At 42.8% G+C, this 25,452-nt stretch overlaps 1 protein-coding gene across 2 annotated transcripts in view; it reads left to right on the top strand.

Annotated features, from left to right (window-relative positions):
• Nucleotides 1-1,308: 1,308 nt before the first annotated feature.
• The window catches only part of LOC134401796 (nardilysin-like), a 51,268-nt gene continuing 27,124 nt past the window's right edge, over nucleotides 1,309-25,452 (top strand). Inside the window, exons 1-15 of one of the 2 annotated variants that reach the window (XM_063131049.1) lie at nucleotides 1,309-1,502; nucleotides 2,260-2,507; nucleotides 2,538-2,608; nucleotides 3,474-3,555; nucleotides 5,259-5,412; nucleotides 7,988-8,061; nucleotides 10,840-10,935; nucleotides 12,672-12,794; nucleotides 14,375-14,432; nucleotides 16,287-16,360; nucleotides 17,812-17,881; nucleotides 19,008-19,085; nucleotides 20,080-20,200; nucleotides 22,026-22,084; nucleotides 25,238-25,292. In XM_063131049.1, coding sequence (XP_062987119.1) covers nucleotides 1,309-1,502; nucleotides 2,260-2,507; nucleotides 2,538-2,608; nucleotides 3,474-3,555; nucleotides 5,259-5,412; nucleotides 7,988-8,061; nucleotides 10,840-10,935; nucleotides 12,672-12,794; nucleotides 14,375-14,432; nucleotides 16,287-16,360; nucleotides 17,812-17,881; nucleotides 19,008-19,085; nucleotides 20,080-20,200; nucleotides 22,026-22,084; nucleotides 25,238-25,292 — 1,557 coding nt within the window. Of the gene's footprint in view, nucleotides 1,503-2,259; nucleotides 2,609-3,473; nucleotides 3,556-5,258; nucleotides 5,413-7,987; nucleotides 8,062-10,839; nucleotides 10,936-12,671; nucleotides 12,795-14,374; nucleotides 14,433-16,286; nucleotides 16,361-17,811; nucleotides 17,882-19,007; nucleotides 19,086-20,079; nucleotides 20,201-22,025; nucleotides 22,085-25,237; nucleotides 25,293-25,452 lie in introns of both variants that reach the window. The other variant, XM_063131048.1, reaches the window with a different exon arrangement.

Here is a 25,452-nt window from a genome sequence, read left to right as displayed (position 1 = left end):
GCTGCAATATCCCTTTTCTGTTTGCAAAACAGAGATTAATTTTGTAAAACAATGTATTTCTGGAGCAAATAATAAAATGCTTCACATATTCACATGTTTCAACAGCAGAAGTTTAAAATAAAGTTCTAGCAATGAGAGGAGGAAGAGGAGGAATTCTGTTTCTTCCCTAGGGATGTCACGAGCACCTGTCTGGGTCCGGAAGTCCTGCAGACCCCCACACCCACATCTGGACCCTGGACCCAGCCAGGTATTCCTGACACGAGCGTGGACCTCCAGTAAGTGCTCACAAGGCCCAGGCACATGCTCAGAGGCTGCCCGCCCACGCACCAAAATCACACATTTCCCCTTCCATTGACACAATGGGGGGAAGCGTGTGATTTAGGCGTGTGGGCGGAGCATTTGCTGGGCCAAGCCAAGCCAAACAGGCTTGTGAGGCCCTGTGAGCAGGGGTGGACAGCAGCAGCGATGGGGCGAGTGCCTTCCCCCCCCAAGCCTGGCACGGGTGAGTTCACCCACCCCTATTCTTTCCATATCCGCTTTGCCAAATGGACAAATACAAAAGAAGAGAGACAGGTTTTAAGTGCAAAATCATAGAGAACAGTAAAACACACATCATTGTGTGTTCATTCTTTACAATGTGGCATCGCTACCATAGATCCTCAGTGTTTATGCATCTCACTGGTTCTGTTCTACTATTAACAAAAACATTTGAAAACAGAAATCAGAAAGTTCTGAATGGCTTCTAGAATCCTCAGCCTAACTTCTAAAGCTTTTTATGGCTTAGGAACAGGGCTAGGTCTACACTATTGCTTATTATCAGTACTCAACAGCACTTATAATTGTAGGGGCACATTACAAATGCCACTTCTCTAGTGTTATTTCCCACTTTTTATTCCATATCATCCAAAACACAGCAACAGATGTCATTGTGTATGCTGTGAGGTCTAAATGGGCAAGAGGGATGTAGCATTAGCATGATGGGATTGTATCGATATATAACGTGTGTAGATCTGGCTCAGGTTACCTCAAGGAGCACCTGTACTCTGCATGTACATATTCAGACTCTTTTCCTACCTGCCCATCATGGAATCATGGCTTGCTCCTTTATCTATGTCACAAACAGATGTAATCCCTAAAGAATCCATACAGCCAATGGGAACTGGGATGGATTGCATAGTTGAGGAGGGAAGGTTGGTTTGGATTGGAAAAGTTGGAGATGACTGCTGTACAGCACAGCAGTGTCTAGACAGGAAGATCTGGACTGGGTCAGCTGGAGACCCCCTTACGAATCACCTTGGAGCCACTATAATGTCCAGGGAGACAAATACCACAGGAAAGGAGAACTGTCCCACAATCATACACTCACAGCAGCAGAGAAGGCAGCAGTGTCACAGGGGCAGGGGCCAGGAAGATTTGGAGGAGGACAGGAGGAAGCACCGACCCAAGAGAAATGTAGGGGACCCAGACATTTTGAAGTCCCCCAGCGACCATAAAGAATACAGGTAAAGGAAAGGTGTAGGGTGGTGGGGGGAAAGCTTTGGAGGCCAAATTTTCTCCAGACAGTGTCATTGGTTACATGGGGTCTCACCTCGAAAACATGAAACCACTATTTTGAACCAAAACAAAGACGGTGCTGGGGGAGGGGGCAGCACTCTATTTTGTAGCATGCCAGCCTCCCAGTTAAAAATAATAATTTAGGAAAAAAGTAAAAATGAAAATTAGGAGGGGAAGGGATCATGTTGGGTGCCCAGGAGAAGTCTTTGGAGGTGTTTTGGAGACCCCAGTAATAAGAACTCTGTGTTTTCCCTGCTACTGATGGAGAAAGTGTGTGGACAGAAAGATTGGGGAGGATTGGGGTGGGGTAGCCATAGCTATGGTCTCCTGTTTTATCAGTATATAGTGGAACACACATTTCTGTATTATAACCATGAAACCTACAGGCTGTTAGGTAAAGTCACACGGCTGTGCCCGAATGTGACAATGTCCAGGAACCAACTCACATTCCTATACTACAGATTTAAACTAAAGTAATAGACATCCTCTCCCCCAACATAGAAACCTGAGAACGGTAGTTTTGTCACATGTGTTAGGTGTCACTAATAGAAAATACTCACCACATTCCTCAGACTACGATTCCCAAGATTATTTGGGTAAGCCATGACATTTAGTGTTGAAAAATGGATATATGTTCAAGGTATAGAGGGACACAACAGAGATTTTATTTTTTAAAAAAATGTTTGTGCTATTATTTTTTTGCAGGTACATTAAATTAATAAATGGCTTGAATGTGCTGTTGATTTCTGATTTGACTGTCGATGACTGCAATTCTTCAGAAGCATCTGATGAGGATATAGACGAAGACAGAATGTCTGCCTCCGAAACGGATGAGGAAGAAAACCAGGATGAGAAAGACAGCAGTGATGAAGACAATGTGGGGAACGACGGGACTGGAGGAGAATTGGGAGATAGGGTCATCGAAGAGTACGGCAAAAAAGTTGTTAAGGGCAGTGGTACTAAAGTTAATGTCAGCTTGGCAGATGACCCTGAAATCTATGAAGAACTAGTAAAACTAGAAGATGCCAATAAGATGGGCAGTACAGAAAAGCAGGTATGGTAGCAAGTGACACTAGCACATGATGATCAGAGAACCTTTGTCCTATTTTGGGCTGGCATCAAAAGTGGGCATGGGACCAGCTCTTCTGAAATCATAGGTGGTGTGCCCTCAGGACTCTTTGCTGCATGTGTTCAGTGCTGGATTTAGGAATAAACAAAGTAAGCCATGGTTTAGGACCTCATATTATAAGGGGTTTCTAAATACGTTGGAGATACCTACCATGTAAGATAACTAAAATGAAATTGCTTCGGCTTAAATACGTTGGAAAGTCTGGTGTAACTTACAGCAGAGTTGCCTTCTATAGAGAAAATTTCATATTGGAGGCAATAAGTGCAAACTAGAACCAGTTTAAACCAACTTACTTTATTACTGCTTTTATACACATCTTCCGAGAAGGCTATTTAACACTGTATTTATTTATTTATTTATTTATTGCTTTTTTATACCGCCCAATAGCCAAAGCTCTACAAGCACCTCCTAATGCTGGGTGGTGCCCTTTCTCTACCCTTCCTATTACAGTTTTCACTCTCTGTTTTTATGGAATGGCGCCTCTGAATCTTGATATTGCCTAGGACCACAGCACACCTTAATCCAGCCCTGCCTGTTTTACTTCAGACCTAACTTTGACTGCAAGGAGAATTAAAGAAAAGTGGAGCCTAATATCACCTTGATCTGCTCTTCTCTTTGCTTGGGGCGGTGGGAACAGGGTAGCATAGTGATAGAAGTATAAATCTTTTATCCTGGGGGTGGGTGGGGGTGCCTTTTTTTGTATTTTTTGTATTTTCGCTATATGATGTAACGCCCATTCTCTCATTCTCCTTCTGTCTCTCTTTCTCTCTTCATACATTTTTCATTGCAGTCCGCAGCGGCCCTTGCTGTTTGTGTCGGCAGTTTCTGTGATCCTGATGATTTACCTGGGCTGGCTCATTTTCTGGAGCATAGTATGTAACAGCTTCTATTTCTTTTTGTATTAAAAAAAGCAACAGCACAAAAGAGTATATCCTCTCTCTCTCTCTCGCTTTGGTGTGCAGCTTTCTATCTTTTACCATTTGAAGCTGATTGTAGGTTTCTTTTAGAGCTGAAGAAATGGTGTTTTCAAAGATCTTTGCGCTTTGTGGGATACAGACGGGTCCAGTTTAAGGGCAAGGTCCCCCCTCCATTGACGCCCTCCCTCCCATTAATCTGAATGGCTGAATAACTGAGTCCAGAAAGCTTGACAAAGGCAACTTTTACTTGGTTGTAAAAGACACACAAAATACAAAACGGAATTGAATATTGATATACAAGAAGCCCTGATTAAGAAGCAAATATGTTCTTATGTTCTTAAATATATTTGGGCCCACCTGGCTTTTAGGCACCCCTGTTTGCACCAAGGTTCTCTGCAAGCATGCAGGCTCTCTTTGGCTCCAGGCTCTCTCTGGATACACGTGGATCCAGGCTCTTTTTCCACATGCATTGAGGCTGTCTTTCCATGTGCATCCAGGCTCTCTTTTGGTCCACATGGATCCAGGATCTCTTCGAGCCCATCTGGCTGTTAGGAACCCCTGTTTTCACCAAGGCTCTCTGCATGCATGCAGGCTCAATCCAGGCTCTCTTTGGGTACATGAGAATCTAGGCTCTTTCCACGTGGATTCAGGCTCTTTTTCCAAGTGCATCGAAGCTCTGTTTCCACGTGCATCCAGGCTCTGTATGGATGCACATGGATCCAAGTTCTCTTTGGGTCCATGTGGATCCAGGAACTCTTTGGGCCCACCTGGCTGTTTGGAAACCCTGTTTGCACCAAAGCTCTCTGCATGCATCCAGGCTCTCTTTGGATCCAGGCTCTCTTTGGATACATGTGGATCCAGACTCTCTTTCCATGTGCATCCAGGCTCTCTTTTGGTCCACATGGATCCAAGCTCTCTTTGGATCCACGTGGCTGCTCAGCATCCGTGTTTGCACAAAGGCTATCTGCATGCATCCAAGGCATTTAATTAGCCCTGCATCCAAGATATGGAACCTTTAAAGTCTAATAACAAATTAACCCTTAGGTGCACCTTTTCACAGCATGAGCTCCTACCATCGCTATTCCAACACCTCCAGCCATAGGCTTACATAGCAGCACTGGCTGAGTTTGGGAAGCCACCCACTGATTAAATTCCCCACAATGCTCTGTGGCATTGTGGGAAATTTTAAATGGTAGGTGCCTTCCCAGTACCAGCTGCTGCCACCAGATAAGCCCATGGAAGTTCAAAACAAGTGTCAGTGCAGGTGAAGCCAAGGCAAGTGTTAGCACTGATGGGCCCTGCCATGGTGTTTGAGCCCTTGCAGCTGCTGGCTCTGGATACACAGCAGAGCCTTTTCTTCGTGGCCCCAATATTATGCCACCATTGTCCATTGGAGGTCTTATGTATAATCCAGCACTACAGGACCATATAGAGCATTGCAAAAGCTGCTTCTTCTTTATTTAAAGGCACACACTCTCGATTGAGGTAAGTTCAGAGTGGTCTTCCAAGAGCTTTCAAAGGAATGTGTGTGTGCATTGGGTTTGATGAGTGGAGAAGCCCGTGTACACATGTTCCATGTGTGCGTTTGAAAATACAGGTATCTCTGGATTGGAACCTATATCTGCTAGGTGGCCAATTTTGAAATCATTTTCTTTCAGTGGTATTTATGGGTAGCCAGAAATACCCAGATGAGAATGGGTTTGATACGTTCTTAAAGAAGCACGGAGGCTCAGACAACGCGTCCACTGATACAGAGCGAACAGTCTTCCAGTTTGATATCCAGAAGAAATATTTCAAAGAAGCCCTTGACAGGTAACTTTGCACCACAAATCCAAATAATTGGGTTGATTTACTTTATAAGTAGGGATGTGCTCCGCTTCTAATCGGACCGGCGAATTAGAAGCGGAGCGGGGGGCTTCGCCTGCCCTTAAGGTGGAGGCGAAGAGGATTGGGGGGCCGGCAGAGCGTGGCGAAGAGGATCGAGGCGAAGGCGGATCCTTCGCCTCGATCCGGAGCTCCGCCAGAAAGGTAAGTGGGGTTTACCGGGCCTTGCCGCTGTCGCTGTTGCCCATGCGGTGACGGCGGCAGGGCCCGATAACCCCCCCGCCCTCCTCTCCCTTACCTGCCTCCGTCCGCGGTCCATCGGCGTCTTCAATTGAGCCCGCGGTTCAACCAGGAAGTCTGGGCCGCTGCGGACGGAGGCAGGTAAGGCCCCCCTCCCCCTTGGTCCCTTACCGGGCTCTGCCGCCGTCGCTGCACGGGCGGCGATGGCAGCAGGGCCCGGTAAACCTCCCACCCTCCTCTCCCGGCCTTACCTGGCGCCACTCCCCTCCACTGCGGAGCTCCGATTCGGAGCCGGAGCTTCGCGGCGAAAAGGAGAGGAGTATGGGCGGAGCGGAGCGGGCCGACCCAAAATTTTCAGATCAGCCTGCGGGGTGGAGCGGGGGGTCCGTGCACACCCCTATTTATAAGTAGCAGCCGGCCCTTCTGCATAATGAGCCGGAAAGGTCGACAAACTTCTTCACTCTTGAAATCACTATCTCTGACCAATGTCTTTGCCTTTCCCTGTCTATACATAATATAGGCCATTTCTACACCAGCCCGAAAATGCAGCCTGGTCATGGCTGAGTCCCTGTGCATCCAAATGATGCACAAAGACTCCCAGGGGCAGGGGGAACGAGCACATATTTTCCCAGGGATAAATAATCCCTGGAAAAACCCGATTCCTCCTGCAGTCTCGGGATAATTCCGAGACTGCGGGAGGTGTATGGCTACCCATCCTGCCTTCTTCCCTCCTCCCCGCAAGTAGCAGGGATCAGTAGAGGGAAGGATCCGGGCCAGGAGTGATAGAATTTGGGGGGAGTGGTAGCAGGGTGTTTTTTTTCCCCACTTACCTTTCGCTGGAGCATGAGTGTGCTCCAGCTCCTGTAACTTTTTTTAAAAAATGGCCGCTTTCACTCACCCAACGTCCCTCCTCCCATCATGGACTTCGCGCTGGCCATTTGGACACGGGGGAGAATCTCAGAAGGTGGTAAGTCCAGGATCTCCCCCCTCCCTCCCTCTACACCTGTATGGTGTAGAAAGGGCCATACTCTGGCTAATGCTATAGATATTTGTTCTAAGTCCTAGGTGTGAGGAATTTGCATTGTCTGGGGTTTTTTAATGGATTTTTCCCAACGTGTACCTCCTGAACCCAAAGGTGGAACCAAAAGCAATTTGCGATCAGATATCCCTACATTTCCAAATATGTGCTCCACAACATACACACATTTGAAAAATGCACGAAGAAAAATGCATGCATTTCCAAATTGCATACAAACAGAATTTAGTCAATGGGTGCCTGCACAGCCAGCCCCACCTGAAGTGGGGGGCAATGCCCACATGAGGTGGTGGAGGAGGAAAAAGTGATGAATTCCATTGCTCGCCTCATCCATGCCCAGGAGGGCCCATGACTTCTTTCTGTTGTGGCGGTTGCAGCTGCAGCTGCAGCCACCACCACCCACACGCTCGGCCAGCTTCCTCTGTAAGTTCTGCCTTCTAGAGTCACGCTGGATGGACGTGCAGGTGCCGCGCAGCTCCAGAAGGCAGAAGGACCTTACAGGCAGCACACAGGTGATGTGGGTGCACGTCTCCCCCACTAGGGAAAGTTATCTGCCTGGCAGAAGGCAGGCGCACCAATTGCCCATAGGAGGGGTGATGGAGGGGGAGGGGGAGGAAGCCATAGGGGGAGGGGATCACATGACTGAGAGGGGATTGGGGAGAGAAGCGCAGAGGCTTACCACTTCAGGCAGCTACCTGCCTTGGGTCTGGCCTGGTGCCTTCATCCCAAAATGTATATGTTTTCAAATGTGCACCAAAATCTGTACATGCATGAATTGTAAGCTTGTACTTAAACTGGACAGAACCAGCTTGACGTGATCTGTCCATCCCTATCCTCAGGCAGCTATTGGCTTATATGCTCACATTGGAAGAAAAGTGTAAGGGAAGAGACTAGTACAAGAGGCAAAAAGAAGGATTCAGCAAAAGTACACATGATGGAGCTTACTCACACATAGTTTATCATACTCTGAAATAATAGGCAAACTTCCCAGTACATCTAAATATAACTCATAAAGGGATTTAAAGAAAGTATAATGGATATTAGAATGGCCATCAGGATTTCCTGTTCTAGAAATGATAGAACATCTATCTATCTATCTATCTATCGATATCCCTTTGTAAAATGGTGGGAAAACTAGCTGGGTCCATTGCTCCTTACTTATGGTTACCTTTAGCTTTAAAAAATAAGGGTTGGTACGTATATTTCTCAACTTTGAGCATTATTCTTCAGCTTTTTCAACACGGGATGGCAAATGCCTGGTTTTCTGATCTTCTATTTTTCTTGTAGATGGGCACAGTTCTTCATTCATCCACTGATGATTAAGGATGCAATTGACAGGGAAGTTGAAGCTGTGGATAGCGGTAAGACTAATGGGGTTTTGTTATTGTTGTTATTGATTTCCTTGCAGTTCTGGAGGCAAACTTTCTCATCAAGTTTTTGTAGCATTCCTATTGTGAAATTTGGATGACCTGTGTGTTATATAAAAACTTTATAAAAGTAACATTTAGATATGATGGCCAAAATCCAAAGGTTTAAGCACACTTAAGCCTTTTAAAATCAGTGGCCTTAAGTGTGTTTAACTTTTGAGCTGGACTGTGGTCAATATATTTTGGGAGTGTAATTTTTTCAATTCCCAAAGCAAAGCAAACTTGGTAACTTAAGTGTATGGCTACAATACACTAGGCATGTCTTTAGAAAATAAATCCCATTGAATTCAGTCAGACTTATGCTGAGTAAATGTGTTTAGAATCAGTCTACAAACCATTGTAAAATAAAGAAATATGGTCATTCTCTGATGTGATTTCTGTGTAATAGTTGTGAGGATGACTTGGATGACAAGTTGAGATATGGAGCAGGGGGAGAAGGAAGTTACTTACTTTGTCTAACTCTAAGGCCGTAGCTAGACCTAAGGTTTATCCCAGGATCATCCCGGGTTCATCCCTGCTTGAGCGCTGGATGCCCTGTGTGGCACTTAGATGAACAGGTTTGACCCCAGGAAAATCCTGGGATAAACCTTAGGTCTAGCTACAGCCAAAGTCTTTTGTACTTGAGAAAGAGTACAAAGCTTCACAAAACTCAAAAGATCATTAACTTGGAAACCCTTAAAGCACTCACAAACAGGGTGACCATATGAAAAGGAGGACAAGGACTCCTGTATCTTTAACAGTTGCATAGAAAAGGGAATTTCAGCAGATGTCATTTGTAGGCATGCAGCACCTAGTGAAATCCCCTCTTCATCACAACAGTTAAAGCTGCTGGAGCCTTGCCATCTTTTGTATCTGGTCAAGGCGGGTCTCCTGCAGCTTTAACTGTTGTGATGAAGAGGGGATTCCAGCAGGTGCTGCATGCATACAACTGACACCTGCTGAAATTCCCTTTTATATACAACTGTTAAAGATACAGGATTCTTTTTCATATGGTCATCCTACTCATGAATCCAGGATTTTTTTTTCAGGCCTAGTCTTTAGTCTGGGATCAAACCTTCAGCTGTCTGACTTCCTTGTTGGTTTCTGTCAAGACCTGGGCAAGATCTACACTACCACTTTAGAACAGTTTATAACGGCATTGACAACTGTTGGGGCCCGGGACACATTCCATATACCGTTTTCAAAACATTTCCAAAATGTTATATCCTACTTGGTGTAGATCTGGCCCCTGTCTCTTAGCCCCAATCCCTCATCTGTAAAACAGGAATATGAGTGACCCACCTCATCAGTTTGATAAACGTATTAGGAGTTTCAGGGCTGCATTCTTAAACACACTTACTAGGGACGCAGTGGGATTTACTTCTGAGTAAACTGCATAAGAGTATGCTGCAAAAATTCTTCATAAATTAAGAACCAATCTCAGTGCTTGGGGGTGTAGGGCACACATGTAACAAGTTTCTGAGGTCAGGATGTTGGAGAAATACATTGTTGACTCCAAGGAGACCGGAATCCCAGGAATCCCACCTCCGGAGTTCTCAGGGGACCGCCCCCCTGCCTTTACATGTGCATCCTTGGATTTTACACCCGGTGGCTTTCTGTCTTTCTAAAAGGCATGATAGGCTAATGGTGCCTATTATGGGGAAATTATGTCCACGTTTATGGAGAAGTAAGTGCTTTATATCCCCAAATGGCATAAAATATACCAGTTGTGGTCTTAATTTTCCCAGGATATCACACCTTTTAGAAAGATGGAGAGCCACCCCACAAATTTGAGCGGACATACCAGAGCTCTGGGAAAATCGAAGTTGCTCGGATTTCTTCATGGTGCCCCCACCCCACCCCAGACCAGACATCAGTGGTTTGCCCATGCCTATTCTGAGTTGTAGATGTCAGGAGATGCAGAGACTCTGGACTACGGGGACATTTTGGGATCTGGAATTATGGGGCAGTATCCATTACTACTGCTGTGCTTCCACTCATTCTGTTGTGCCCATTGGACTCACCATTAGTCTTGCAGTCTGTTCACACAGTGGACAACCACCTGCCCATAGGAAACCCACAAGCAGGATAAGAGGGCAACAGCACCCTCCTACCCATGTTCCCCAGCAACTAGTGTACATAGGCATACTGCCTTTCATACTGGAGATAGCAAAGAGGCACCAGGACTAGTAGCCATTGATAGGCTTCTCCTCCATGAACTTGTCCAATCCCCTTTTAAAGCTCTTTCGTGGAAGTGGGTTCCATAGTCTCTGTGCTGTGTGAAGTACTTTTTTTCACCCAATGAGCCGATCAATAGTGGGGTGTGCACCATTCAAAAGGGCCGTTGTGGCCAAAAATCTCTTCCCCTTCCTTAAGCCATGTTCATCCCCTACCACCATCCTGACATGGACCTTGACAGAGGCAATAACTGCCTTAATTCCTAGGGGCTCCATTTCTGTTTCGATGCTGTTGATGAACAAGCCCTACTTTTGGTGGGTTCTTCTTTCCTTGGAACACTGGGAATTCCTTGATGTACCTCGGCTGATTTATGCAACAGAAAATGGTTGATCTCCCTCTGTCGTTCTCATTCTATTGCTAGTATCAAATGAGGTAGAGCACTTCTTTTACTGTTGCTTCATGTGTGTGGATGCTCTGCTGACTTCCTTATGAAATGATCTTATCACAGAAATGGTACACTTACGTTCTGTGACTTAATGTGTTCTTTTCAAACAGAGTATCAAATAGCAAGGCCCTCTGATGCTAACAGAAGGGAATTGCTGCTCGGAAGCCTTGCAAAACAAGGGCATCCTATGAGAAAATTCTTTTGGGGTATGTATAACATTCTGACAATCAAGGTGTTTTGCTGAGGATGCAGGTTTCGTAGAGTTTGAAGAATTGCATGTTCTTTGGGTATTGCATCAAGTACTTGATAATGTTTTGGACTTGCAAGGGATTTGAATTCTGGATATTTTTACCTGTCTTTAAAATGTGTTCATGGACGTTCTTTCCAAAAATTTAATTTCTGCTTTGCCGGGGATTTGGCCCAGCATGGCTCTACCATAGGGACAGACAAGTATTTAGTTTAATTTTCACTCTAATATGAACCCAACTGATTCACACATCCCAAACTAATCTGTGAACTGCCATGCGATTCTCCTTTGATTTTAACTGTGAACTGCCATGCGATTCTCCTTTTCTGAATTTTACACTATAGTTCTCTGATCAAAAATGCATATAACGTGTGTACATTGGGGGGAATTGCGTATAATCATGCCTACATTTGAGGAAACTGTATACAAAAATGCATACATTAGGGAACATTGTGCACAAAAAGTCACAGACAGGGGGGAAGTGCTGGCGAAAAATATGTATGCAAGGGGAAATGTGCGTACAAATATTAGGAGAAATGTGTACGAATCCTTGTGTGGGTCTTTCACCCCCAAATTCACAAGCTGATGCCAATACAGGGTGGAATGAAGTTGCGCTTCAAAAAAATTAGGACATTTTGAAAAATTAAATGGGCAGATTTGTCCTTCCCTACCCTACAGTGTCAATCCTGGCTCATGAAGTTATTTTCTTGCTTACGTTATGACAATGTAGGGGAAGGGGCGTAGTTCAGTGTTAGAGCACATGCTTTACCTGAAGAAGGTCATGGGTTCAATACCCATTTTCACTAGGAAATCATCTGTCCAAAAAAAAAGCCTGAAAGCCTCTGCCAATCAACATAGGGCATGCCTACACCATGCCTTATCCCGGGGATTGCCCCGGGATCATCCCTGTGCATCCACATGATGCATAGGGGATCCAGGGGGCAGGGAATCCCACCCTTTCTCCGGGATAACCGGGACAGATTTTAACCCGGTTGTCCCCACGGTCTCGGGATCATCCTGAGACTGCAGGATGTGTGGGCGGCCATCCCGGCTCCTCGTGAGTAAACATGAGGAGCCAGGAACTAGGCATGAGGTATGGAGCTCTTCAGGAGCTCCATGCCCATCAGGGGTGGGGGGGAGCGGGATCTTTTTTTTAAAAAAAAAACCCTTTTTGATGGAGCGCTTGTGCGCTCATCTTCAATTTAAAAAATGGCTGGCGTGAGGTCCTCCATCCTCCTGGGATGTTGCGCGCAGCGTGTGGACTGAGGGGGAGGATCTCATGAGCAGAATACCACAAGATCCTCCCCCTTCCTTCTCGGAATGCCGGGAGGTCTAGACATGCCCATAAGCAATGCTGGGCTAAATGAACCAACAATCTGACTTGGCATGAGGTTGGTTCCCTTATTCCTATAACATCGCCTCTGACAGCGTCCGTTATTGGCCAATCCGATCTGGGCTAGTTTACTGAGGAGAAGTTCCTATTAAATACAGTATAAATGGAACGTAGACAATAAAGACGTGCAAGTTAATAATTGATTATTATTAGTGGACTGACTTATACTAAAAGAAAAAGAAAAAAGCAATAATCCCAGAGAAAGTGTTCAGAACTAGCTTTCATCATTTTAAAACAAGCAAACCAAAAACCTTACTGACTTTGAGATCAGAAAGCAAACCTTTTCTTAACCAAATTTACAGGTAATGCAGAGACACTTAAACTTATTCCAAAAAAGAAAAACATCAACACCTATGCACGGCTGCGGGATTTCTGGAAACGTCACTACTCGGCCCACTACATGAATCTTGTTATCCAGTCTAGAGGTATAAAAATCCTTCTAAAAAATTTTTTGTGTAAAAATAAAAACATTACAAGTAATTACCATGGTGAATGGAGCTGGGGCAGGGGGGAGAGAGTAATGTCATTATAGGCAAATGTGGATTGAGGTAGGATCCAATGATCCAATACCATGAGCAGCTCTGCAGGCAAAGTTGCACCCAGTATAAAGAGAGCAATTGCTGTTGCTGATACAACTTTATGGCTTTCAGGTGCAGCAAATCTGCATAAATAGTGGATATTAAAGGAAAGTATGCATAAAATGTGTATATTAGGGGAAAGTACATACAAAAATGCCTTATACGATTTGCAAAAATTATGCACACTGGGAAGCGTGTGTACAAAGATGTGCATATTAGAAGAAAAGGATACAAAATGGATACAATTTTTTGTGTGGACATTTTTTGCAAACTGATACAAAAATGGGCCAAATCAAACTTACAGTGCAGCAGCATAACCAAACTTCAGCCAAACTTCACACAATTTGTAGACTAATATATAATAGGGTGACCATATGAAAAGGAGGACAGGGCTCCTGTATCTTTAACAGTTGTATATGGAGAACCTGGTAAAATTCCCTCTTCATCACTATGGTTAAAGCTGCAGGTGCCCTGCCCTCTTTTGTATCTGATCACTCTAGTATAGCCCCTGCACTTTAACTGTTGTGATGAAGAGGGAATTTCACCAGGTTCTCCATATATACAAATATCACCTCCAGAAATTCCCTTTTCTATGCAACTGTTAAAGATACAGGAGCCCTGTCCTCCTTTTCATATGGTCACCCTAATATATAATGATCATTATCAGACACTGAAGTATGTGCTCTGACACTTGTGCGCATATGTGCACCAACTGTATATTTGATCATAGTATAAAACAAGGAGATCCAGACTTGATACCAGAGCAATTGAGCACAGCTGATAAAGTCCTAAAAACACGGGATCTACACTACTGCTTTAAAGCGCTTTATAACAGTTTTGACAACTGTATATGGAGTGTGTCCTGGGCCCCAACAGTTGTCAAAACTGTTATAAAGCACTTTAAAGCAGTAGTGTAGATGCTGCCCTGGATAGCTTTGAAAATACAATTGTAATTTTTAGAAATGCTGGACATAATTCACATCACATTTACACATCCACTTTTCATTTTTGTTTGTTTTTGATCAGAACTTTCCCCCATTCATACCTCCAACTGTGAACGTGAATACATTTTTAGGGGAAAACTTGCATATGCCTGCACCTGCAATTGTGTTCATTAAATGTGTTCAGTAGGAAAATGTGGACTTTGAAAACATGCATTATGATTTTCATGCTTTAGTCCATTGGGGAAAGCATGCATTCGGGTGCATACTTTAAAAGGATGTGCACCACATGTGCCCTTTTTCCATTCGAACAATGACTGATTCTCCCATCTCTAATGTGAACTAGCATGTAATATAATATGTATGTTAGCTGCATGCATAGTCTGACTTTTTACTCTATATTATCACCTTCAGTACTGTCACCTTAACTTTATGGTTTTTTAGTTTTCTTTTTCTTTCTTTTTTGTAATTATCTATCCATATTAGAAACCCTGGAGACTTTGGAAAAATGGGTGACGGAAATCTTCTCACAGATCCCAAATAAGTAAGAGGATTATTTTTTCTAGAAGATATAAAACTGATATTAGCTTGCAAAATCTCATACTTTAAGCCATACATTCCACTAGAAATATGAGTGGGAAAGAATGTGCTCAAATATGACTATGCATTCCAAAGATATAGTTGTAAATCTGAATTTATGTGAAGCTTTGGCTTAAAAAAAAATGTACAGAATTGGGGCATTCAGTGCCACCAATATGTCGATAACACCCAATTCTATTTCTCACTTCCATCTAAATCAAAGGAAGTTGTTCTAGTTCTGAATCATTATCTGATGTAGGTAACAACTGGATGGGGACAAACAAATTGAAACTTGATCCAAAGAAGACAGAGGTGCTCCTGGTTAGTAATAAAATAAAATAAAATAAAATAGTAGATCAGGGCATAGGAATTCAACCTGTACTGGATGTGGTAACATTCCACTTGAAAACTCAGGTTCACAGTTTGGGTATAGCTCTGGGTTCAAACCTGAACCTCAACACCCCGGCCTTAGCTAGACCTAAGGTTTATCCCGGGATCGTCCCGGGGCCATCCCTGCCTGCTGCTGGGATATCCTGTGTGTCATTTACATGAACAGGGATGACCCCTGGATGATCCTGGGATAAACCTTAGGTCTAGCTAGGGCCCCAGGTTTTTGGGGGTGGTCAGGAGTATGTTTGCATAGTTTAGGGTGACCATATGAAAAGGAGGACAGGGCTCCTGTATCTTTAACAGTTGCATAGAAAATGAAATTTCAGCAGATGTCATTTGTATATATGGAGAACCTGGTGAAATTTCCTCTTCATCACAACAGTTAACAGTGCAGGAGCCATACTAGAGTGACCAGATTTAAAAGAGGCCAGGGCACCTGCAGCTTTAACTGGTGTGATGAAGAGGAAATTTCACCAGGTTCTCCATATATACAAATGACACCTGCTGAAATTCCCTTTTCTATGCAACTGTTAAAGATACAGGAGTCCTGTCCTCCTTTTCATATGGTCACCATAGCATAGTTGAGCTTAGTATACCAACCGTACCTGTTCCTACTATAACACATTGTATGTGGGGCTGCCTTTAAAAACTTCTTTGGAAACTTCAGCTGGGAGCCAGACTGTTGACTGGGGTAATTACAGGGAGAAGGTAATTCCCAAGTTTCCAGGCACAACTCGGTGTACTGGTTATGAACTATAAACTCCATATGATTGGGAACAGGCTATCTTAAAAAAATGCCTTCTTCCATAACAGCCTGGGTTTACGATCTTCAGGGGAAACCCTTGGTCCCACCACCATCAGAGACATGTTTGGTAGGGTCACAAGAGAGGGCCTTCTTGGTGGCCAATCCTAGGCTTTGGAACTCTGCCAAAGGAATGTAGATTGGCCCTCTCTCTACTGTACTTCAGCTGGCAGGATTTTTATTATTATTCAGACATTTTATTCCTCTGTCATATAAGCTATTCTGCTGCTGGAGGGTTTTTTAATTGGTTTGTGGTGTTTATTTATTTTATTGTTGTGTTTTAATTTCCATTTTATGATGGTTAACTGCTTGGAGTGCTATTTGTGGTGGAAAGGTTGAATATAAATGTAAATCAATAAATCAAATGCTATATGTCTGCTCAAAAGTAAGCCCTGTTGACTACAATGGGACTTACTCCATGTTAAGCGTGTATAGAATTGCAGCCCTAATAACTAAATCGACAGATCGTAGGAGTCTCAAATGTATCCTAGTTGAGGAGACGTTCTGATTTCCTACAGGGCCAAAGTTTGTATAATAGAATTGGTGACAAGAATCACAGTGCATTACAATTTATGAATTTCAAATGATAATCCCTGAACACTATACTATTGGTTGTCTGTTTTTAAGTGGACTGCCTCGACCAACCTTTAGTCACCTGTCGCAGCCGTTTGACACACCGGAATTTCACAAGCTTTACAAAGGCAAGTGGGCTCGTTCCTGATTTTCATGTCATTGGGGAATCTGAATGGATACTGCATGTTCAAATTAGTCCTGAGCTGAAATCTCACCTGCCCTTTCACAACACATTCGTTTCCCTATGAAAGAGGAAGCCGTTTTTCTGCTTCTTTCTCAGGAAAGAGAAATCACTCAATGTGCAGGGCAGGATCTACACTACTGCTTATAATGGATTATAATGGTTATGACAACTGTTCAGGCCCAGGAGACATTACATATAGAGTTTTCATACCGTTTTAAAATTCTTATATCCTGCTTGGTGTAGATCGGCCCCAGGGCTTCAGTTCTTCCTTTCCTGTCTGTGTTTGCTCTTTATTTTGCATCATTTGTCCCAATGTGTGCTTTACTGCCTCCCCTGGTGCTGGTATTTCCTGGAAAAGCCCTAGAGGCAGTGCAGGAATTAGGAACAAGCCAAGTAAATCATGGCTTTGAGCCACATATTATGAGGGACTTCTAAATATGTTGGGCTTAACTGGGATCTAATCTATGCTAAGCAGGATATTGCACTATGAAAGTGGTATATAAGAGGCAGGAGCCACACCAAGTAGGATATAGTGATATGAAAGCGGTATATGGCATGTGTCAATGGGCCCCAACAGTTGTCAGTGTACTTCAATACCGTTATAATAAAGCAGTAGTGTGGCTCCTGCCTTTTATATACCACTTTCATAGTGCAATATCCTGCTTGGTGTAGATGAGGCCTAAGATGGATGATGTTGGAACGACTGGTGTTGCTTACGCAAGAGTTGCTTTATAGAGAAAGTGTGACAGTATTTAGTATTGGAGGCAATGAGCACAAACTAGAGAAGTTCAAATCAATTTAATTTATGAATGCTTTTGTAACACATCTTCAGAGAAGACTGTTTAACTGCAAGCACCCCTAATTCTGGGTGATACCTTTTCTACTATACTGTAACAAAATTACTTCTCTTTATTTTTATGGCATGAGGCCTCTAAGGGCCTTGCTAGACCAGGCCTTAGTGCGCCTTCCAACCCGGTTTCCCTGCTGTGCATCCAGATGACACACAGGGGAATCCGGCGGCAGGCCGCAGTGAGGCCTGGTCTAGCGCGCCATAAGCAAAGCCGCTTATGGCACGCTTTTTCCCCAGCTCCGGCCGGGGCTGGGGGAAGTGTGGAGACTTCCGCAGCTTTTCGCGGCTCCTCGCTTACTCGCGAGGAGCCGCGAAAAGCCGCGGACCGGCCTGGCACAGCGCTCGTATGAGTTTATTTACTCATTCGGTACATTTCTAATCCACCTTATCTTCTTTTTATAATCCCATATAACATGTTGAATTCATGTATGTATATATTCACTCACCTCACTTTCTCTTTTTCTTCTTATTCATTCTCTCAATATAAACTGCAAGGATGTCCGTCCTTTTGGACATTTGATATTGATTCATTTCTCCTGCTTCAGTTATTCCAGTGAAAGAAATCCATTCCTTGAATATCTCTTGGGCTCTTCCCCCACAAGAAAATAATTATAGGTAAGGAATGGGATTCAACATGCTTCAATTTATACAGTACAGAAACCAAGGATGAGAATCCATCACATAGTTAAGAACTTCGGGACCATGGGTTTAGGTACGTGTGTGTGTGTGTGTGTGTGTGTGTGTGTGTGTGTGTGTGTGTTATATTTTTATCACCTTGAATAGCAGAATACTACATCTGCTGGATCCCACCCCCACCCCGAATTAGACATAAATAACCCAGAAGTCTATTCACAGCACAGCATGGCTGATATCAGACCCAGAACTATTTACACAAGATATGGCTGACATCTTGGGTCATTTGATCAGCCTGGGTTCCAAGTAACCTTACAACTGGGAGTAATGTCTTGTAATCCAGAGGTAGGCAACCTTGAGCCCTCCAGATGTTTTGGACTATAATATCCATCATTTCTAACCATGCTGTTTGAAGCTGATGGGAGCTATAGTCCAAAACATCTGAAAAACACCAGATTGCCTACCACTGTTATAATCTTCCCTGAATATTGGTAAGAGTATATTGTTCTTTTTTTTCATAAAAACTTTCAAAAATTTGCAAGTTTCTTCATAAATATTTATTTATTTATTATTTATTTAAGGATTTTTATGCCGCCATTCAGCCAAAAAAGGCTCTCAAATATGAGAGAAAGAATTTGAAATTTTAAAAATCCAAATGTGGAAGAAACTGACAGATTCATTCAACTAGGCCCAGGGTTTTGAGTGTTTAGCTCTTAAAAGTTTAGGTGTGAATCCCTGAGTAGTCAACCCTATTTTTGGTTCTTAATTAGGGTCGTCACGTCTTTTTTCTGACAGCCCCCTCACCTTTAACAGCTATGTGGCAGGCAGGTATATCATGGCCCTCTTCAATGTACCTCTTGAATTTAGCCAGTGCATATGGTTGAGAATTTTATTTAGTCCATTTCTAATAAGAACTTCACAAGAAGAAAACACCTTGAATTTTCTTGTAAAAACAATTAGATGTGAGAGAAAGCAAAACTAGAAGACACATCCATCCATACTTTTTGAGACACACATTTTAGAGTAGAATGTTCATTCTTTAACTAAAGGTGGTTGTATTTTTTTAAACTACGTTATTTGATGTTCAACGTTTTGCCCAATCTTTTAGGGTTAAGCCTCTTCATTACATCTCCTGGCTGATTGGACATGAAGGCAAAGGCAGTGTGCTTTCGCTTCTTAGGAAAAAGTATGTCTAAAGTTTTCCTTTTGCCACATTACATTAAAGAGTAAAACGGGTGAGGTTCCTGGAGGTGGGGGAATCTGATAGGCCATGCTTAAATAGGTAAATATACTAAATTATCCTTTCTGAATATTGAGATGGCAACAGTATGACTTATAAAGGAGGGACGTCATAGACCCTTTGAGTTGTCACAAAAGTATTGTAAATTACCTGCCTTGCTACAATGTACACAACTGCTTTGGCTTGATTTCCTGATCTGCAAATGCTTAAGGGTGCAATCCTATGGATCTTTAGACCAAAAAAAGGGCCTACAACACCAACTATGTGGGCCTTTTTCTGCCTAAACATGCATAGGATTGTGCCTTAAATCTCATAAGGACCACACAATCTTAAGTCTCATTAAAGACCAGACATATTTTCACTATGACTCATCAAATCCAATCTAATGGCCACTCTGTGATTTATCAAACAGAAAGTGTACCCCAGTAGGGCTTGCTGCCACTGAAAGATGTCTTTTAATCATTTAAAGGCAGAAAAGGTCCTACAACTCCCAGTATACATCAGTCAGCATGGATGGATGGGACATGCTGGTTATTGTAGGACTTTTTCTGCCTAACATGGAGGGATTGCACTTTAATGCTGCAGTCATATATCCACTTTTGTGGGAATAAGCCTCAGTGGACTTAGTTTGGTATAGACATGCATAGGATTGCACTGTATAAAGGCTTTTAACAGCTAATCAATAAATCTACTAAATGTAAATGTATTTGCATATTGCCAAAATCTCAATAAAAGCACAATTTTTAGAATACTGAATGGCATGCAAGATCTCTTACCATTTAAAAGAAACAAAAAACAACCAACATTTATTTTTGGAAGGTAAGACATCTTTCTTTATTTTAGTTTTTTTTTTCATTCACTCTTTCATTTGTGCTAAAACTGTTTAAAAATATAATTTAGATCACATGTTTAATTAATTATGCCTTTAATTTTACAACAGATTTTGGGCTCTTGCATTATACGGAGGAAATGGTGAGACAGGATTTGAGCAAAACTCTACCTATTCCATCTTTAGCATTTCTGTGACTTTGACAGATGAAGGTCTTGAACATTTCTATGAGGTCAATTCCCTTTTTGTCATGATTTATTTCTATTATTTCAAAACATAGAACAACACTGAAATAGGCATGCATATTTACACAAGTCAAATAACTCTAAAAAAATACCGAACAAACATTTAGTAACCTTTCCTAATTGGTACTCAGTTGTTGTTGTTTAAAAAACCTTTAGCAGGCACAACCACCTCCAAGTATAAGGTGTATTTAACTAGGACATATAGAGGAAATATTTGGTGCTAGGTTGCATAAAAGGTTGTTGCAAGGGATGGATATAGTCCCGTATTTCCTTGCTTTGGAGAATAACTGGGCTTTTCAGAATAATTGAGTGAAATCTACCCTAGAATACTTTGCTGGAGACTTAGGGCTCATCTACACCAAGCAGGATATTCCACTATGAAAGTGGTATGAAAGATGTATATAGAAGACAGGAGCCACACCACTGCTTTATAGTGGTACTGAAGTGCACTGACAACTGTTAAGGCACATGGCACATGTACACCAAGCAGGATATAACACCATGAAAGTGCTATGAAAGTGGTATATGTCAATGGGCCCCAACACTTGTCAGTGCACTTCAATATCACTATAAAGCAGTAGTGTGGCTCCTGCCTTTTATATACTGCTTCCATACCACTTTCATAGTGGAATATCCTGCTTGGTGAAGATAAGCCCTTAGAGGTCCTTATCACTAATAAGGAAAAGTGGATGGAGGATCTTCAGAGCCAAAAGTAGAGGCTGGGTTCAGACAACACAATAACCAATGGTGGTTTTTGGAGTCGACCATCAGTTGAGTGGTCAACGCTTGGTTATCGTGTTGTCTGTCAGACAAAAAACACCCCATGGTTGTCTATTTACCCAAAATAACCAATTGAGAAACACAATTGACTACAGAATTGACTTCTTGAACAAACATTGGTTATCGTGTTGTCTGAACCCAGCCAGTGGAGTTTTTTGCAGGTTGAGTAGAGTTTTCACATGGCTACAGAGTTCCCAGGCAAGAGCTGCCAAAAAAAACCCATGCCAACTGCTCTGCTACAGCCAACACAACTTGCAGAGGCTGCTGGGATAGCACCGGGAGGACTGAGGGAGGAGGGAGAGCAGGGAAAGGGGTGGGGGCTGTGTCAGTCAAATGCCAAATTGACCATTAGTCCGCTCAATGCCAGTCCCAACTACCCAAAGTTGTTTAAGAACATGTTGTGTGGGGAGTACCTGCAAAAAACCCAACTGTCAGTTGATTGCTCCACCCACCATTGACTAAAGTGTTGTCTGAACCCAGCCAGAGTGTCCACAGGATAAATATTCAGATATCTTTCACCTCCAATCAACCACCAGTTAGGGTTGCTAATTTTTTTCCTGAAAACCCCCATGGGGCTTCAGGGAGGAGTCTTAAAGAGAAAAATGTTTCTTTTAGAAATGATTAACCAATTCTGAATCAAGCCGCTGTAGGCCTGACTAGAAAGGGGGGAAGGGAGGGAAGCTTGTTTGGCTGAGAGCAGCTGAAGATCTATAAGGAGAATTTCCAGCCCTGTTTGTGCTGCTGGTCAACGGTAAGTCAGCAGGTGATATGATGAGGCCATTCCAAGTCAGGTGTTCCACAAAGATATTTGGGATATGAGCTGGAAACTGGCAGGGTAAGTAGGGGATAAAACAAACCAAGACCAGGCAAAACAAGCCATAGTTTCTTTGCTCATCTCCAAGACTAATCTTGCCTTGTTAATAAACCATAGTTACTTCAAACAAGGACCTCCCAATACATGTGGACATAGCCATTTTTCATGTAGTGAAATGTAGTCCAGGAAGAAATGGATACATTTTTCTTTGTTTTTAGGTTATTCATCTTATCTTCCAGTACTTGAAGATGTTGCAAAAACATGGGCCTGATAAAAGGTATTTTTTAAAAAAATGCAGTAAAACTTTGCTGGTCTTTTCTGTCTTGTTTTTAATGCACGTTTTATATTTATTGGAACTGATGCTATTAGTGGCAAATAAAAAAAAATCCCAAACAGAATGCATAAAACTGAGGAAAATGGGAAAATGTAGTGAAAAATTGAAAAAAGAGAAATTGAAAAAATGTGGAACGATACTATTATCAACCAGCAGGGGGTGAATGTTCTTAGGAATTGTCTGCACAAATACACTCATCGCTTGATGGTGGCAGCATAGTAATGACAATAAAACTTCGATATTAAGTCATTCACAAATCTGTTCAGTGGAATCGGTTTGCACAAGAAGCTGCAAGTCATCAAGTGTTGAGTAATCAAGTGAATTGAAACTGAGGGCATGTCTACACTACGCCTATATCCCGGGGTTATCTCTGTGCATCCATATGATGCACAGGGGATCCTAGGGGCAACCCTGGATGACCAGGGACTTTCCCTGGGATATCTGGGACTGCGGATTTCCTGATATTTCCGCTGCTCCCAGGATGTCCCTCCCCGTGAGAGTGGGGCTCTTAAAATGGGCACGGAGCTGTGCGGGGGTAGCCAGTGCCCATTGGGGGTGGGTGGGAGGAACAGGTCAAAGGTTTTTTGTTTCAAAAAACTTCCATCCGGTGGAGCGTAATTGCGCAATGTCTCCATTGCAGAAAAAATGGCAGCCGCAACATCCTTCTTCCCTTCTGGGACATCACACAGCCGTCAAGACATGGGGGAGGATTGTGGAAGCAGGTAAGTCCACAATCCTCCCCCTACCTACCTCTACAGCCTTAGGCGTAGACATGCCCTGAGATTCTCAAGACTTAGCATGTTGCCCGTGTTGTGCTATGGAAGATGGCATGCTAAATTTTGGAGCTTGGTTCAGTTCTATTGTTTGATAATGACCTTCTTTAATAGATCACAAGCGCATGTTGGCTGCAATCATATACACACTTACCTAGGAGTAAGTACCATTAAACTCAGTGAGCCTTACTTCTGAGTAGACATGCATGGGCATGTGCTGTTCATCAAGAAATAGCTCATAGGGTTATATCAACAATAACATGTTGATGTTATTTTTCTTTTTTTATTAGAACATATTTTCTTTTTTTATTAGATCTTAGCTCCCAGATATCAGCAAGTAGGAATTTCTGTGGCCAGGAAATTTGGCCCTTTTGCAGTCCACTGGATTTCTGCAGCGGCTTGAATTTGAAAACCAAGCCATGGGTTTTTCCTAAACTCTGGGACTTTTTCAGTTAAGGCTTCCTTTTGGTTGCAATTTGCACAAATTTGCGTGATTCATGGAAATTTCAGTCAACATTTCCATAATTTGAGCGAACTGCAATCAAAATTTGTGCAAATTTGAGCAAATTGTACTTATGAATTTTTACAACTAAAAATATGGGAAATCCACTAGATGGTCTGACTAACAGTATATTAAGTTAGGCCAGTTAGTGGAAGTCCAAACAAAGTCTGGAACGGGGGGGGGGGGCATGCCAAAGAAAGCTCACTGGCCTCTACTCCACAGACAGGTTCTTCTAACATCCACATCAGGAATCTACCTGGAGCATTTCAGAATGGTAAAAGCGTGCACTATTCCAGGCCATAATTCTAAACAACATGACTTACTGTGTGTATGACACAAGAAGACAAAACCTTTTTCCCTGTCTCTGAGAATTTACAGTTTTTCAAATACATAATTTTAACTGTTGTAACTGCTTTTACTACTTTTAAATTATATATTGTTACAACTTGGTTCATGGTTTAATTTGTTTTTAACTGGGCATATTTATTGTTTTAGATTGTATGCTTTTATCTGTATGCTGCCCTGAGATCTTAATGATATAGGGCGGGATACACATGTTTTAAATAAATAAATAAATAAATAAATAAATGGCCAGCGTTCCCCACTGAGCATTGAGCAGGGGGTTGGACTCGATGGCCTTTTAGGACCCTTCCAACTCTTATTCTATGATTCTATGATTCTATGTGGTGCCGTCCAGATGCTCTGGACTGTAACTCCCATCATCCCTGGCCATTGGCCATGTTGCCTGGGACTGGTGGGAATTGTAGTCCAAAATATCTGCAGGGTACCACATTGAGGAAGTCAGTCATCGGCTACAGAAAACTCAGAAAACTTTGCCCACTAAACCATACTGATATCTATACATCCACACAAAATCATATCCTTTCACTCTAGGCCAATTCAGAAGAACTGTTGTCTTCTTGCTTCATCTGCACAACATTATATTTTAGAAAATAAATATTTCCATATTCTCTGAGATGGGCAGATAGGGCCGAAAAGGTTCCCCACCTCTGCTGTATGTGTATTCAACTACAAAATCAGGGAACCCCATTACATGGGAAGCCCCTGTGTGTAGGGTCTGTTGAGACCGAAGACTGAACATACATAGGCCAGGGCCATACATCCCATATGCATATTCAGTCTACCTAGATTGAACGTGGTCAGCAAAACCTTTCTCATACAGATATGTGGAACAGGTTTTAATATACATTTATTAACAGCTTTACACCTTACAAACCAACCTGGGTTGACAGTTTCATGTTATAATTTCTCAGTTCCGCTGTGTGAAGAAGTACTTCCTTTTATTTGTCCTGGACTGGAGGGAGATCCAGGACAAATAAAAAGAAGTACTTCTTCACACAGTGCATAGTTAAATTATGGAACTCACTACCACAGGATGTAGTGATGGCCACCAATTTGGATGGCTTTAAAAGGGGGTTGGATAAATTCCTGGAGGCGAAGGTGATCAATGGCTACTAGCCCTGATGGTTGTGTGCTATCTCTAGTATTCGAGGCAGTAAACCTGTGTGCACCAGTTGCTGGGCAACATGGGTGGGAGGGTGCTGTTGCACCACGTCCTGCTTGTTCATCCCTGGCCGATGGTTGGCCACTGTGTGAACAGAGCGCTGGACTAGATGGACCCTTGGTCTGACCCAGCATGGCACTTCTTATGTTCTTAAGTTGTTCCTACCCAAATTCTCATCCCTTGTCTATTCAAATACATGTTACTGCAGAGAAACTACTTTCTGTTTGATATCTTGCCTAGAAATTCAGGTTGCTTGTTTTCTTGAGAAATATGGACACAACTTTTTTTCCTCACAGAATATGGGAAGAGATTCAGAAGATTGAAGGCAATGAGTTTTGCTTCCAGGAACAGGTATTCTTGGTTCAATAATCCAATATTTCCTTAGCTCTATACCAAAATTGTGACTTTCAATATGGAACTTGTTTTTCACACTGGCAGACACATGTTCCTAACCCTCGACGTGACCAACTGTGTCATGTTTCAAGTTCTGCTCTTTAAGAATTTTTATTAA

This window comes from Elgaria multicarinata, chromosome 7 (genome assembly GCF_023053635.1).
Source record: "Elgaria multicarinata webbii isolate HBS135686 ecotype San Diego chromosome 7, rElgMul1.1.pri, whole genome shotgun sequence".
In the NCBI taxonomy this organism is placed as follows: domain Eukaryota; kingdom Metazoa; phylum Chordata; class Lepidosauria; order Squamata; family Anguidae; genus Elgaria; species Elgaria multicarinata.
This window is presented reverse-complemented; position numbering and strand designations above follow the sequence as displayed.